The sequence below is a fragment of the Panthera uncia genome, chromosome C2 (assembly GCF_023721935.1).
Source record: "Panthera uncia isolate 11264 chromosome C2, Puncia_PCG_1.0, whole genome shotgun sequence".
Classification (NCBI taxonomy): domain Eukaryota; kingdom Metazoa; phylum Chordata; class Mammalia; order Carnivora; family Felidae; genus Panthera; species Panthera uncia.
The window spans coordinates 118,927,693-118,940,711 of record NC_064810.1 but is presented as its reverse complement, the minus strand read 5'-3'; the positions used below and the strand labels follow the sequence as shown (position 1 = coordinate 118,940,711).

The following is a 13,019-nucleotide window of genomic DNA, read 5'->3' as shown; positions in this document are numbered from 1 at the left end:
GAGCATCTTTTCATGTGCCTGTTGGCCATCCGGATGTCTTCTTTAGAGAAGTGTCGATTCCTGTTTTCTGCCCATTTCTTCACTGGGTTATTTGTTTTTCGGGTGTGGAGTTTGGTGAGCTCTTTATAGATTTTGGATATTAGCCCTTTGTCCGATATGTCATCTGCAAATATCTTTTCCCATTCCGTTGGTTGCCTTTTAGTTTTGTTGGTTGTTTCCTTTGCAGTGCAGAAGCTTTTTATCTTCATAAGGTCCAAGTAGTTCATTTTTGCCGTTAATTCCCTTGCCTTTGGGGATGTGTCGAGTAAGAAATTGCTACGGCTGAGGTCAGAGAGGTCTTTTCCTGCTTTCTCCTCTAGGGTTTTGATCGTTTCCTGCCTCATATTCAGGTCCTTTATCCATGTTGAGTTTATTTTTGTGAATGGTATAAGAAAGTGGTCTAGTTTCAATCTTCTGCATGTTGCTGTTCAGTTCTCCCAGCACCATTTGTTAAAGAGACTGTCTTTTTTCCATTGGGTGTTCTTTCCTGCTTTGTCAAAGATTAGTTGGCCATATGTTTGTTGGTCTAGTTCTAGGGTTTCTATTCTATTCTATTGGTCTATGTGTCTGTTTTTGTGCCAATACCATGCTGTCTTGATGATTACAGCTTTGTAGCAGAGGCTAAAATCTGGGATTGTGATGCCTCCTGCTTTGGTCTTCTTCTTCAAAATTACTTTGGCTATTCGGGGCCTTTTGTGGTTCCATATGAATTTTAGGATTGCTTGTTGTAGCTTCAAGAAGAATGCTGGTGCCATTTTGATTGGGATTGCATTGAATGTGTAGATAGCTTTGGGTAGTATTGACATTTTGACAATATTTCTTCTTCCAATCCATGAGCACGGAATGTTTTTCCATTTCTTTATATCTTCTTCAATTTCCTTCATAAGCTTTCTATAGTTTTCAGCATACAGATCTTTTACATCTTTGGTTAGATTTATCCCTAGGTATTTTATACTTCTTGGTGCAACTGTGAATGGGATCAGTTTCTTTATTTGTCTTTCTGTTGCTTCATTATTAGTGTATAAGAATGCAACTGATTTCTGTACATTGATTTTGTATCCTGCAACTTTGCAAAATTCATGTATCAGTTCTAGCAGACTTTTGGTGGAGTCTATTGGATTTTCCATGTATAATATCGTGTCATCTGCAAAAAGTGAAAGCTTGACTTCATCTTTGCCAATTTTGATGCCTTTGATTTCCTTTTGTTGTCTGATTGCTAATGCTAGAACTTCCAACACTATGTTAAACAACAGCGATGAGAGTGGACCTCCCTGTCGTGTTCCTGATCTCAGGGAAAAAGCTCTCAGTTTTTCCCCATTGAGGATGATGTTAGCTGTGGGCTTTTCATAAATGGCTTTTATGATGTTTAAGTATGTTCCTTCTATCCCGAACTTCTCGAGGGTTTTTATTAAGAAACGTTGCTGAATTTTGTCAAATGCCTTTTCTGCATCGATTGCCAGGATCATATGGTTCTTATCTTTTCTTTTATTAATGTGATGTATCATGTTGATTGATTTGCGAATGTTGAACTAGCCCTGCAGCCCAGGAATGAATCCCACTTGATCATGGTGAATAATTCTTTTTATATGCTGTTGAATTCGATTTGCTAGTATCTTATTGAGAATTTTTGCATCCATATTCATCAGGGATATTGGCCTGTAGTTCTCTTTTTTTAATGGGTCTCTGTCTGATTTAGGAATCAAAGTAATACTGGCTTCATAGAATGAGTCTGGAAGTTTTTCTTCCCTTTCTATTTTTTGGAATAGCTTGAGAAGGATAGGTATTATCTCTGCTTTAAACGTCTGGTAGAACTCCCCTGGGAAGCCATCTGGTCCTGGATTCTTATTTGTTGGGAGATTTTTGATGACTGATTCAATTTCTTCGCTGGTTATGGGTCTGTTCAAGCTTTCTATTTCCTCCTGATTGAGTTTTGGAAGTGTGTGGGTGTTTAGGAATTTGTCCATTTCTTCCAGGTTGTCCAGTTTGTTGGCATATAATTTTTCATAGTATTCCCTAATAATTGCTTGTATTTCTGAGGGACTGGTTGTAATAATTCCATTTTCATTCATGATTTTATCTATTTGGGTCATCTCCCTTTTCTTTTTGAGAAGCCTGGCTAGAGGTTTGTCAATTTTATTTTTTCAAAAAACCAACTGTTGGTCTCGTTGATCTGCTCTACGGTTTTTTTAGATTCTATATTGTTTATTTCTTCTCTGATCTTTATTATTTCTCTTCTTCTGCTGGGTTTGGAGTGTCTTTGCTGTTCTGCTTCTAGTTCCTTTAGGTGTGCTGTTAGATTTTGTATTTGGGATTTTTCTTGTTTCTTGAGATAGGCCTGGATTGCAATGTATTTTCCTCTCAGGACTGCCTTCGCTGCATCCCAAAGCGTTTGGATTGTTGTATTTTCATTTTCATTTGTTTCCATATATTTCTTAATTTATTCTCTAATTGCCTGGTTGACCCACTCATTCTTTAGTAGGGTGTTCTTTAACCTCCATGCTTTTGGAGGTTTTCCAGACTTTTTCCTGTGGTTGATTTCAAGCTTCATAGCATTGTGGTCTGAAAGTATGCATGGTATAATTTCAATTCTTGTATACTTATGAAGGGCTGTTTTGTGACCCAGTATGTGATCTATCTTGGAGAAGGTTCCATGTGCACTCTAGAAGAAAGTATATTCTGTTGCTTTGGGATGCAGAGTTCTAAATGTATCTGTCAAGTCCATGTGATCCAATATATCATTCAGGGCCCTTGTTTCTTTATTGACTGTGTGTCTAGATGATCTATCCATTTCTGTAAGTGGAGTGTTAAAGTCCCCTGCAATTACCAAATTCTTATCAATAAGGTTGCTTATGTTTGTGAGTAATTGTTTATATTTGGGGGCTCCTGTATTTGGTGCATAGACATTTATAATTGTTAGCTCTTCCTGATGGATAGACCTTGTGATTATTATATAATGCCCTTCTTCATCTCTTGTTACAGCCTTTAATTTAAAGTCTAGTTTCTCTGATATAAGTATGGCTACTCCAGCTTTCTTTTGACTTCCAGTGGCATGATAAATAGTTCTCCATCCCCTCACTCTCAATCTGAAGGTGTCCTCAGGTCTAAAATGAGTCTCTTGTAGACAGCAAATAGATGGGTCTTGTTTTTTTATCCATTCTGATACCCTATGTCTTTTGGTTGGCGCATTCAGTCCATTTACATTCAGTGTTATTATAGAAAGATATGGGTTTAGAGCCATTGTGATGTCCGTAGGTTTCATGCTTGTAGCAATGTCTCTGGTACTTTGTCTCACAGGGTCCCCCTTAGGATCTCTTGTAGGGCTGGTTTAGTGGTGACGAGTTCCTTCAGTTTTTGTTTGTTTGGGAAGACCTTTATCTCTCCTTCTATTCTAAATGACAGACTTGTTGGATAAAGGATTCTCGGCTGCATATTTTTTCTGTTCATCACATGGAAGATTTCCTGCCATTCCTTTCTGGCCTGCCAAGTGTCAGCAGAGAGATCGGTCACGAGTCTTATAGATCTCCCTTTATATGTTAGAGCACGTTTATCCCTAGCTGCTCTCAGAATTTTCTCTTTATCCTTGTATTTTGCCAGTTTCACTATGATATTGTCGTGCAGAAGATAGATTCAAGTTACGTCTGAAGGGATTTCTTTGTGCCTCTTGGATTTCAATGCCTTTTTCCTTCCCCAGATCAGGGAAGTTCTCAGCTATTATTTCTTCAAGTACACCTTCAGCACCTTTCCCTCTCTCTTCCTTCTCTGGAATCCCAATTATGCATAGATTATTTCTCTTTAGTGCATCACTTAGTTCTCTAATTTTCCCCTCATACTCCTGGATTTTTTTATCTTTTTCTCAGCTTCTTCTTTTTCCATAATTTTATCTTCTAGTTCACCTATTCTCTCCTCTGCCTCTTCAATCCGAGCCGTGGTTGTCTCCATTTTATTTTGCAGATCATTAATAGCATTTTTTTAGCTCCTCCTGGCTGTTCCTTAGTCCCTTAATCTCTGTAGCAATAGAATCTCTGCTGTCCTTTATACTGTTTTCAAGCCCAGTGATTAATTTTATGACTATTATTCTAAATTCACTTTCTGTTATATTGTTTAAATCCTTTTTGATCAGTTCATTAGCTGTCGTTATTTCCAGGATTTTTTTTGAGGAGAATTCTTCTGTTTTGTCATTTTGGATAGTCCCTGGAGTGGTGCAGGACTGTGGGGCACTTCCCCTGTGCTGTCTTGAATAACTTCCATTGGTGGGCGGGGCCACAGTCAGACCTAATGTCTGCCCACAGCCCACCGCTGGGGCCACAGTCAGACTGGTGTGTGCCTTCTCTTCCCCTCTCCTAGGGGCGGGATTCACTGTGGGGTAGCGTGGCCCATCTGGGCTACTTGCACACTGCCAGGTTTGTGGTGCTGGGGATCTGGCATATTAGCTGGGGTGGATCGGCAAGGTGCACAGGGGTGGGAGGGGCAGGCTCAGCTGGCTTTTCCTTAGGTGATCCGCTTTGGGAGGGGCCCTGCGGCACAGGGAGGGAGTCAGACCCGCCGCTGGAGGGATGGATCCGCAGAAGCACAGCTTCTGTGTTCGGTGTTTGTGCAGTGCAAGCAAGTTCCCTGGCAGGAACTGGTTCCCTTGGGATTTTGGCTGGGGGATGGGCGAGGGAGGTGGCGCTGGCGAACGCCTTTGTTCCCCACCAAGCTGCACTTTGTCATCCGGGGCTCAACAACTCTCCCTCCCATTGTCCTCCAGCCCTCCTGTTCTCTGAGCAGAGCTGTTAACTTATAACCTTCCAGATGTTAAGTCCCACTTGTCAGAACACACTCCATCCGGCCCCTCCGCCTTTGCAGGCCAGACTCGGGGGCTCTGCTTGGCTGGCGGGCTGCCCCTCCGTCCCGGCTCCCTCCTGCCAGTCCGTGGAGCGCACACCGCCTCTCGGCCCTTCCTACCCTCTTCCGTGGACTCTCGTCTACGCTTGCCTCCAGAGAATCCGTTCTGCTAGTCTTCTGGCAATTTTCTGGGTTATTTAGGCAGGTGTGGGTGGAATCTAAGTGATCCGCAGGACGCAGTGAGCTCAGCGTCCTCCTATGCTGCCATCTTCCCAGAAGCCTCAAATTTTTTTTTAATGTTTGTTTATTTTTGAGAGAAAGAGAGAGAGTGTGAGCGGGGGAGGGGCGGAGAGAGAGGGAGACAGAATCTGAAGCAGGCTCCAGGCTGTGAGCTGTCAGCACAGAGCCTGATGCAGGGCTCAAACTCACGAACTGTGAGATCCTGACCTGAGTGAAATCGGGCACTTAACCGACTGAGCCACCCAGGCGCTCCCAGAATACACTCTTCAAATACAACCTTATTTGGAAATCCCGTACGAAAAATACATAAAATGCTTGCTCCAGCACTAGCTCCTCAGGTAGGTCCAATGGGGTTCGGTGTGAAAAGCAGACAAGGAACAATAAGGAAGAAAGAAATGGCCTAATCAGGGTGGAAACATCACCTCCGGGGCTTGCTGTGTTTGGGCAATCTCTGCTCTGTCTGGGGCTATTCCTCTCCCGGACCTACTTCCTTTCCTATTTCCTTCTCAGATTACACATAGGCCCCTGCAAGGGCTCAACGGTCTTCTCTTGCTGCTCTCGTGTATCATGAACGTGAAACAAATGAACAAATATTAGCATCTAGAAAGTGAAAAACAAAAATGTGGAGTATTTAAAAATACCTAACCATATTCTGTCCATTAGACAAAGGGAGTGCTTTAGAAAAAAAACCTGCTACGATATTTGGTAACTTGTTACCTTTATTTCTGAAAAGTGGATTACATCAAAAATTAAATAGGATCTAACCGTTGTCAAATCAAAGTGGATTTTATGAGTGGTTGAAAACTCTTCATATACAGACAATTTGCTGATAAAAAAAAAAAAGCATAAAGACCCTCTGGGTCATTTTAAAAAGGGTTTCTGATTGCACTGAAAATGACCCCAGTGTACTACTCAAAGTGAATTTTCATAGCAACTGCAATTACCAAAAATAAAATTAAAAAAAATTACATGTGATTCTACTTCACATGACTTTATACATTGGCTCTATTATATTGAAAAAAATTTCAAATTCCAGGCAATTATCCAAAACAGTATAAATATAGGGATCCTTATTACACTATAAAAGTTAACTTTCTTAAAAGAAAGGCATTTTAGCTTTTGGTATTTCTACGAAGCTTACTGAATCATTACATGTTATTCTATTATTTACAGATAATAAGTATGACAGGTGGATTTGATTATTTTACTCAAAGTGCCTGAAGTGTAAGCAGTCTTACTTCTTGACATTCCAAATCAGGGCTAACATGATAAACACACAGGAAAGGACTCCTGATACGGTTTCTGTTCAGAGTAAGAATAAGTATCAAAAGTAAACTGTTGCATATATAAGTCACACACAGGGCAGGTGAGCTGCCAGGGAGCCATGATGATGGTGAGAGGTGGAACCTTCATAAAGCTAGACCATGGAGATGGTGGTGAGCTCAGATGTGGAGGGGTTGCCCTAATGTGGTACCATCAGACACTACTCAAGGCACCCAAAGTATTAAACACTGACTCTAAAAGCAAGTAAGCAGAGCAGCAGAATACAGGCAGGGAAGAGAATGAAAACTATCCCGACATTTTTACCTGCAGCAGAAGTTCTTGCAGCTGGGCCCGCTTCTGCTTTATCCGTTCTATCCGCCTCTGCTTCTCGATCTTTAAAACATGGGTTATGAAAGAACATGAGCATACGTGGAGTATAAAGTACTGCCTACCTTTCAGTTATCTGAGTTATCAAGAATTTTCCTTCAACCTCCATCCATTTTAACTAGCAATATCATTACTGAGGAGCAGGGTTAGGGTTAGGGTAAGCAAGTAGGCATGATAGCAGAATTGTGGCAACTATTATCTATAATGACATCCATCCACTTAACGAATACTTGGCATGCAGTACTTGTCGCTATTTGTTACTCAAGTTCTAATCAGAGTAATAGCTAACATTTAGTGAATACTTACTCTAGGTGCCAGCAACTCAACCAAGCACTTTACACACATTATCTTAATTCATCTTCACAAAACCCTATGAAGTAAGAAGTACTGCGTTTTGCATGTAAAGAAACGGAGGTGTCGAGGGTTAAGGAACTGCCAAAGGTCACGTAATTATTAAGTGGAAAGAGGCAGGATTTGAACCTAAGCCACCTGGTTCCAGAGACTCTATTAATTACTTTGCTACATTAGCCCCCAACCTAAAGAATCAGGGAAGATCTCATTTAAGATCACAGTTTAACTGACTTTTAAGTGGGCATAGCTTCTAATACAGTTAGCCTGCATATTCAATACACAATTCCAACCTGTAGTAAGGAACATGCTTATGGGGCAAATTTCCCAGCTTCACACAACCATTATTTTCCTCACTCTTTCTGAATTTTCTCTCAGATGACTTCCTCACTGTGTCTTTGGGCAAAAGTCAATGACATCAAATATAACATTTTTCTTGTCTATTCCAACCATGTTTCCTTTTAAAAAAAAATTTATTTTTGAGAGAGAGAGAATGAATGAATGGGGGAGGGGCAGAGAGAGAGAGAGAGAGAGAGAGAGAGAAAGGATCTGAAGTGGGCTCTGAGCTGACAGCAGAGAGCCCGACACAGGGCTCAAACTCCCAAAATGTGAGGTCATGTCCTGAGCCAAAGTTGGGTGCTCAATTGACTGAGCCACCCAGGTGCTCCCCACCTCCTCTTTTTTTTAATGACAAGCTTGTTTCTTATTTGCTCTGTATCTACTCTAGTATGCACCGGGAGCATCCTCTCATCTAACCACTATACCACTTTCATCCTAAATTACTTAACATTCACTCGAAAATCTGTGTGGCTTTCCATATCTGAAAAGATGTTGTAGGACTTTGTATCTGTATCTACAGCTGGGACAGGCCAGGCCAAGCCACTACCTGCCTCTCATGCCCCCCATCTAACACCAGGCCAAGATGTATCGATTCTACCTCTAAAACATTTCTCCAACTTCAGGCCACTGACTTGACTCAAAACATCTCCAATCCACCCCCTCAGTTTCCCTCCTCATCTTCCATCAGTTCAACTTCCATCAGTTCAACCCACCAGCAGGGTGATGCCTTAGAATGTGTCCTATCAGCCTTCTTTATAATTCTTCCCACTGCTTACAGGATCAAGTCCCAAAGCCTCACACTTAGAAAGCTATCTCCTTTAGCCCTGCCTGCACTCTGCTCACACCCAGCTGTGAACAGCCCATGCGGGGCCTCTGGAAGGCCCTCCCTGCCCTAAGCCTCTGGGCAAACACCTACATCTCCCTCATAACTGAGCCCGGCGATTTTCTTCTTTCCTTGAAAAGCCCTCCATTATCTCCCTTTCCAGAGCATCTGTACATATATGTCTTTCACAGGAGTAATCAATCAGTTTTGGTAACTCCTTTTGACTATTATTCCTTTTATCAGAATGAAAGCTCCTGGGGTCAGAGATTTTGTCTCATATAATCTTTGGGTAAACATGCAAGAACTGCTAAAAGATTTTTGCTTATTGAGTCTTTGTTATCAGCTTAATATTACTGGTAATAAAAATGATCCTCAGATTCCACTGCATGAGAAAGAGAAAGAGAGGTCATTTCCACTGTAGTGTATGTATAACATCCCATAACTTTTGATGAATGTCTAATTTCTCCATCTACAAGTATAATAATACCAAATAAGTTGATTTGCTGAGGGGAAAAAGGGATGGAGAAAAACATGAAACTGACCATATTTATTTCCAGAAACTATAGGTAACCTCAATTTATGGCCATGATAGTACAATTATGTCAAACCAATTTAAAATCAGTAGGTTGGGGCACATGCTCATATAGGACAGATTTTCTATAATGATTAAAGTTAATGGAATAAAAATGTTTCTGCAAACATCATCCCAAAATTCATGCAAGCTGAACATTGTATCCTTTGTGATAAAGATACCAATGAAATACCATCTGGTTGTTACTGATTCTAGGGTCAAAGATAAAAGTTTATTTATTTATTTATTTTTCTTACTTTTTTTTTTTTTTTTAATATATGAAATTTATTGTCAAATTGGTTTCCATACAACACCCAGTGCTCATCCCAAAAGGTGCCCTCTTCAATACTCATCACCCCCCCTCCCCTCCCTCCCACCCCCCATCAGCCCTCAGTTTGCTCTCATTTTTTAAGAGTCTCTTATGCTTTGGCTCTCTCCCACTCTAACCTCTCTCTTTTTTTTTTTCCTTCCCCTCCCCCATGGGTTCCTGTTAAGTTTCTCAGGATCCACATAAGAGCGAAACCATATGGTATCTGTCTTTCTCTGTATGGCTTATTTCACTTAGTGTAACACTCTCCAGTTCCATATACGTTGCTACAAAGGGCCATATTTCATTCTTTCTCATTGCCACATAGTACTCCATTGGGTATATAAACCACAATTTCTTTATCCATTCATCAGTTGATGGACATTTAGGCTCTTTCCATCATTTGGCTATTGTTGAGAGTGCTGCTATAAACATTGAGGTACAAGTGCCCCTATGCATCAAAGATAAAAGTTTAAACACAAGAAGTAAACAGCCAGTTTGATCCTATTTATTTTGGGGAGGGGGATCTATATAGCAAGCATTTCATCAAATATTATCTCTATTCATGAATTATCAAAAATCTATTGTATAGAGTGCTCAGAATTAAACTATAATAAAGTAAGTATCTTCTCTAAGAAACAGTAAAAATCAAGTCATTTAATTTCTATGTCCCTCAGTTTTATCAGGAATTCAGTCAAACTATACATCTTTCTAAATCTCCTTCTAGTTCTAAAATCCTGCACAGAAGAGTCTGCTTAAAAAGAAAAGGAAAAAAAAGGCATAGTATACATGTACAATTAGAAATATTTTAATATTATATGTATTTCTAAATTAAAATGCCTTGTAAAATAAAGCAAACTACTATCTATAAACAGATTTTGCTCACTTACCTCAAGATTTTGACATTCCTGAGCAGAATTGGTAGGCAGACCAATCCACTTGATTTCTTTCTTTTCCTTTGAAATTATGTTCATTGCCATTAGCACATTTAAAGCATCATAAACTCTTCTCCTAATATTCTTCTGGTCATAGGCCTGCTAAAAAATAATTTTTAATGAGTGATAAACTCCAAGGGTTAAGATATAGTCACAGGATATTAAGATATTTAACTAATATTATTATTATTATTGTATCTTTAGAGTGCTTAAAGAATTCCATAGCCAGTAAAATACCCTTCAAAAGTAGAGATAAAGATACTTCCTAACAATCTAAAACATAAAACAATCTAAAAAATAAAGATTATGACACCTACAGATCTAAATTAAGAAACACTAAAGGGCCTTCTTTAAGCAGAATAAAGATGGATGGGATCTAAGATGGGAGTTTGGAGACACAGTATGGAATGAAGACCACTTGAAAGGTAAATCTGTGGGTATATCTCAATTAACCTCATTGTATAAAACAATACATCTTGTGGAATCAAGAATATATATAGAACTAACATACATGACAACAGTATGTATATCAGAGGGGTAATGTTAAAGTGGGCTGAAACCCTGCATTGTCTGGGAGGATATTAGACTCTGAAAAGAATGCATGTTTCAAGCTCTAGGTGAACAGTGCTTTCAAGTATGTGGTCCAAGGACTAGTACCGATCTGCAAACTGTTACTAGTCTACAATGAAAATAGGGAACTTGCACAAAACATCATTACGTAGAGCACTAAAACACACTGTTTACTTCAGCTGATTTTTTGTTTTGTTTTTAATGGCAGCAAGATTTTCTCAGTGAAAGAGACTTTTTCAACTTAGATTGTGGAAAAAGTCCATTTTATTGTGGACAAGCAGTTCCTAAGAACAAAATCCAATCAAATGCCATGATAATAAAGGATGCTGGAGTATACTGAATCCGTTTAAGTACAGAACTAAACTTATATAAATAGGAGATTTAAGTTATAGAACTGAGTGTAAATATTAGAATTCCTGACACTGTAGGGGCACCTGGGTGGCTCAGTCACTTAAGCATTTGACTCTCGATTTCAGCTCAGGTCATGATCTCATGGACTGTGAGTTTGAGTCCCATGTTGGGCTCTGTGCTGACAGCGTATAGCCAGCTCGGAATTCTGTCTCTCTTTCTGCCCCTTCCCAGCTTGTGCGCGCACTCTCTCTCTCTCTCTCTCAAAATAAATAAATAAACTTAAAAAAACCCTGAAATTCTGACACTTTAGAAATAACAATAATATTGGGGCGCCCGGGTGGCTCAGTCGGTTAGGCATCCGGCTTCAGCTCAGGTCATGATCTCGCGGTCCGTGAGTTCAAGCCCTGCGTCAGGCTCTGTGCTGACAACTCAGAGCCTGGGGCCTGTTTCAGATTCTGTGTCTCCCTCTCTCTCTGACCCTCCCCCGTTCATGCTCTGTCTCTCTCTGTCTCAAAAATAAATAAACATTAAAAAAAAAATTAAAAAAAAAATAACAATAATATAGTTAAAAATATGAGGAAGAGGCAACAAATTAAGTCTGCTTATGTTCTCCTTGATATTTTAAAGGGTTTGGGATTCAACACAGATGAACTATTCAGACAGATGAACTAACTAATAATAGAGGTTTGGCACAATATATTCATTTAAAGTCATAATAACAACCATAATAATATTATTCTTTTAACAATTATCACGAATATAGTCAATCTGAATCCTGTGGTAGAGAGGAAAAATAGGAGATATAAGTACATATAAATATATTAACTTTTTCCTCTCTATAATCAACATACTGGTACAGGTGATAACAAACAAAAGAAATCAAATATTGAAGTTACTTAAAGTTATAAAGATAATCAACTAAAGAACTAAAGACTACAAATCTTCCAAATTATCAAAAAAAATAATGCAGAAGGGAATAGAAAAAAACCCAACCCTTGCTTCTATTCAGGGGTGAGGATAGGGATGGTTAGTAAAAATGTATGTTGGATGATGAAACATGTTAAGAAAAAATGCCTCCGGACAGTGACATCTGAGTGAAAACTGGAGGAGAAAAACCATATGGCTCCTTAGCAAAGAGACTCAGACAAAGGAAATAGCTAGTGTAATAGTCTCATAAGGAGCATATCTGGCATAGTCACCCCAAAACAAAAAAATAAAAAACCCACCAATCTCATTCATGACCAGTGTAAAACTCCTAAATTTTCAGGAAATTATACAGAATTTGATTGAATTCAATATCCATTTCTGATTTTTTTTAATTAAGAAAAATGAAAGAGGGGCGCCTGGGTGGCTCAGTCGGTTAAGACTTTGACTTCAGCTCAGGTCATGATCTCGCAGTCCGTGAGTTCAAGCCTCACGTCGGGCCCTGTGCTGACAGCTCAGAGCCTAGAGCCTGCTTCAGATTCTGTGTCTCCCTCTCTCTCTGTTCCTTCCCCGCTCATGATCTGTCTGTCTGTCTCTCTCTCTCTCTCAAAAATGAATAAATGTTAAAAAAAAAAGTTTGGAGAAAAATGAAAGAAATGTTATGTATGCTATTGTGTAGTAACTGAGATAGTGCATAGTAGCAGATGAGATCAGAGAGGTAATGGGCCAGGTCACATAGGGTCTTGTAGAACATTTTGAGAACTTTCACTTTCACTCAGAATCAGAATGCCATATATCTTCTCTACAGATGCCAGAGAAAAGAAACATCTAATGGCTCACAAGAAAAATCTCAAAGTGATCCAAAAAATATAAATAGTTCCACTCACAGTCTCTGAACACAGGTAATAAAAGTGAAAATTCAGACAAACAAACAAAATTCCCTATCACCTGGAACTATAAAAATTCTAATGCCATTCTTAGGTCAGAGAGGAAATTAAAACCAAAGTTGCAGAATATCTAAAGTAGAACATTATATCAGAATCAATGGGATATGGCTAAAGCAGCGCACAAGAGGAAAAGTCACAGCCATAAAGATTT

At 39.5% G+C, this 13,019-nt stretch overlaps 1 protein-coding gene across 12 annotated transcripts in view; it reads right to left on the bottom strand.

Moving 5' to 3' along the window:
- Nucleotides 1-13,019, bottom strand: part of TFDP2 (transcription factor Dp-2) — a 189,420-nt gene that overhangs the window by 21,848 nt on the left and 154,553 nt on the right. For 10 of the 12 annotated variants that reach the window (XM_049629769.1, XM_049629767.1, XM_049629775.1 and 7 more), the window contains 2 exons: nucleotides 10,032-10,178; nucleotides 6,691-6,759 (listed from right to left, as the gene is read on the bottom strand). In XM_049629769.1, the coding sequence (XP_049485726.1) occupies nucleotides 6,691-6,759; nucleotides 10,032-10,178 (216 nt within the window). The remainder of the gene's footprint in view (nucleotides 1-6,690; nucleotides 6,760-10,031; nucleotides 10,179-13,019) is intronic. The other 2 variants (XM_049629776.1, XM_049629765.1) reach the window with 1 other exon arrangement.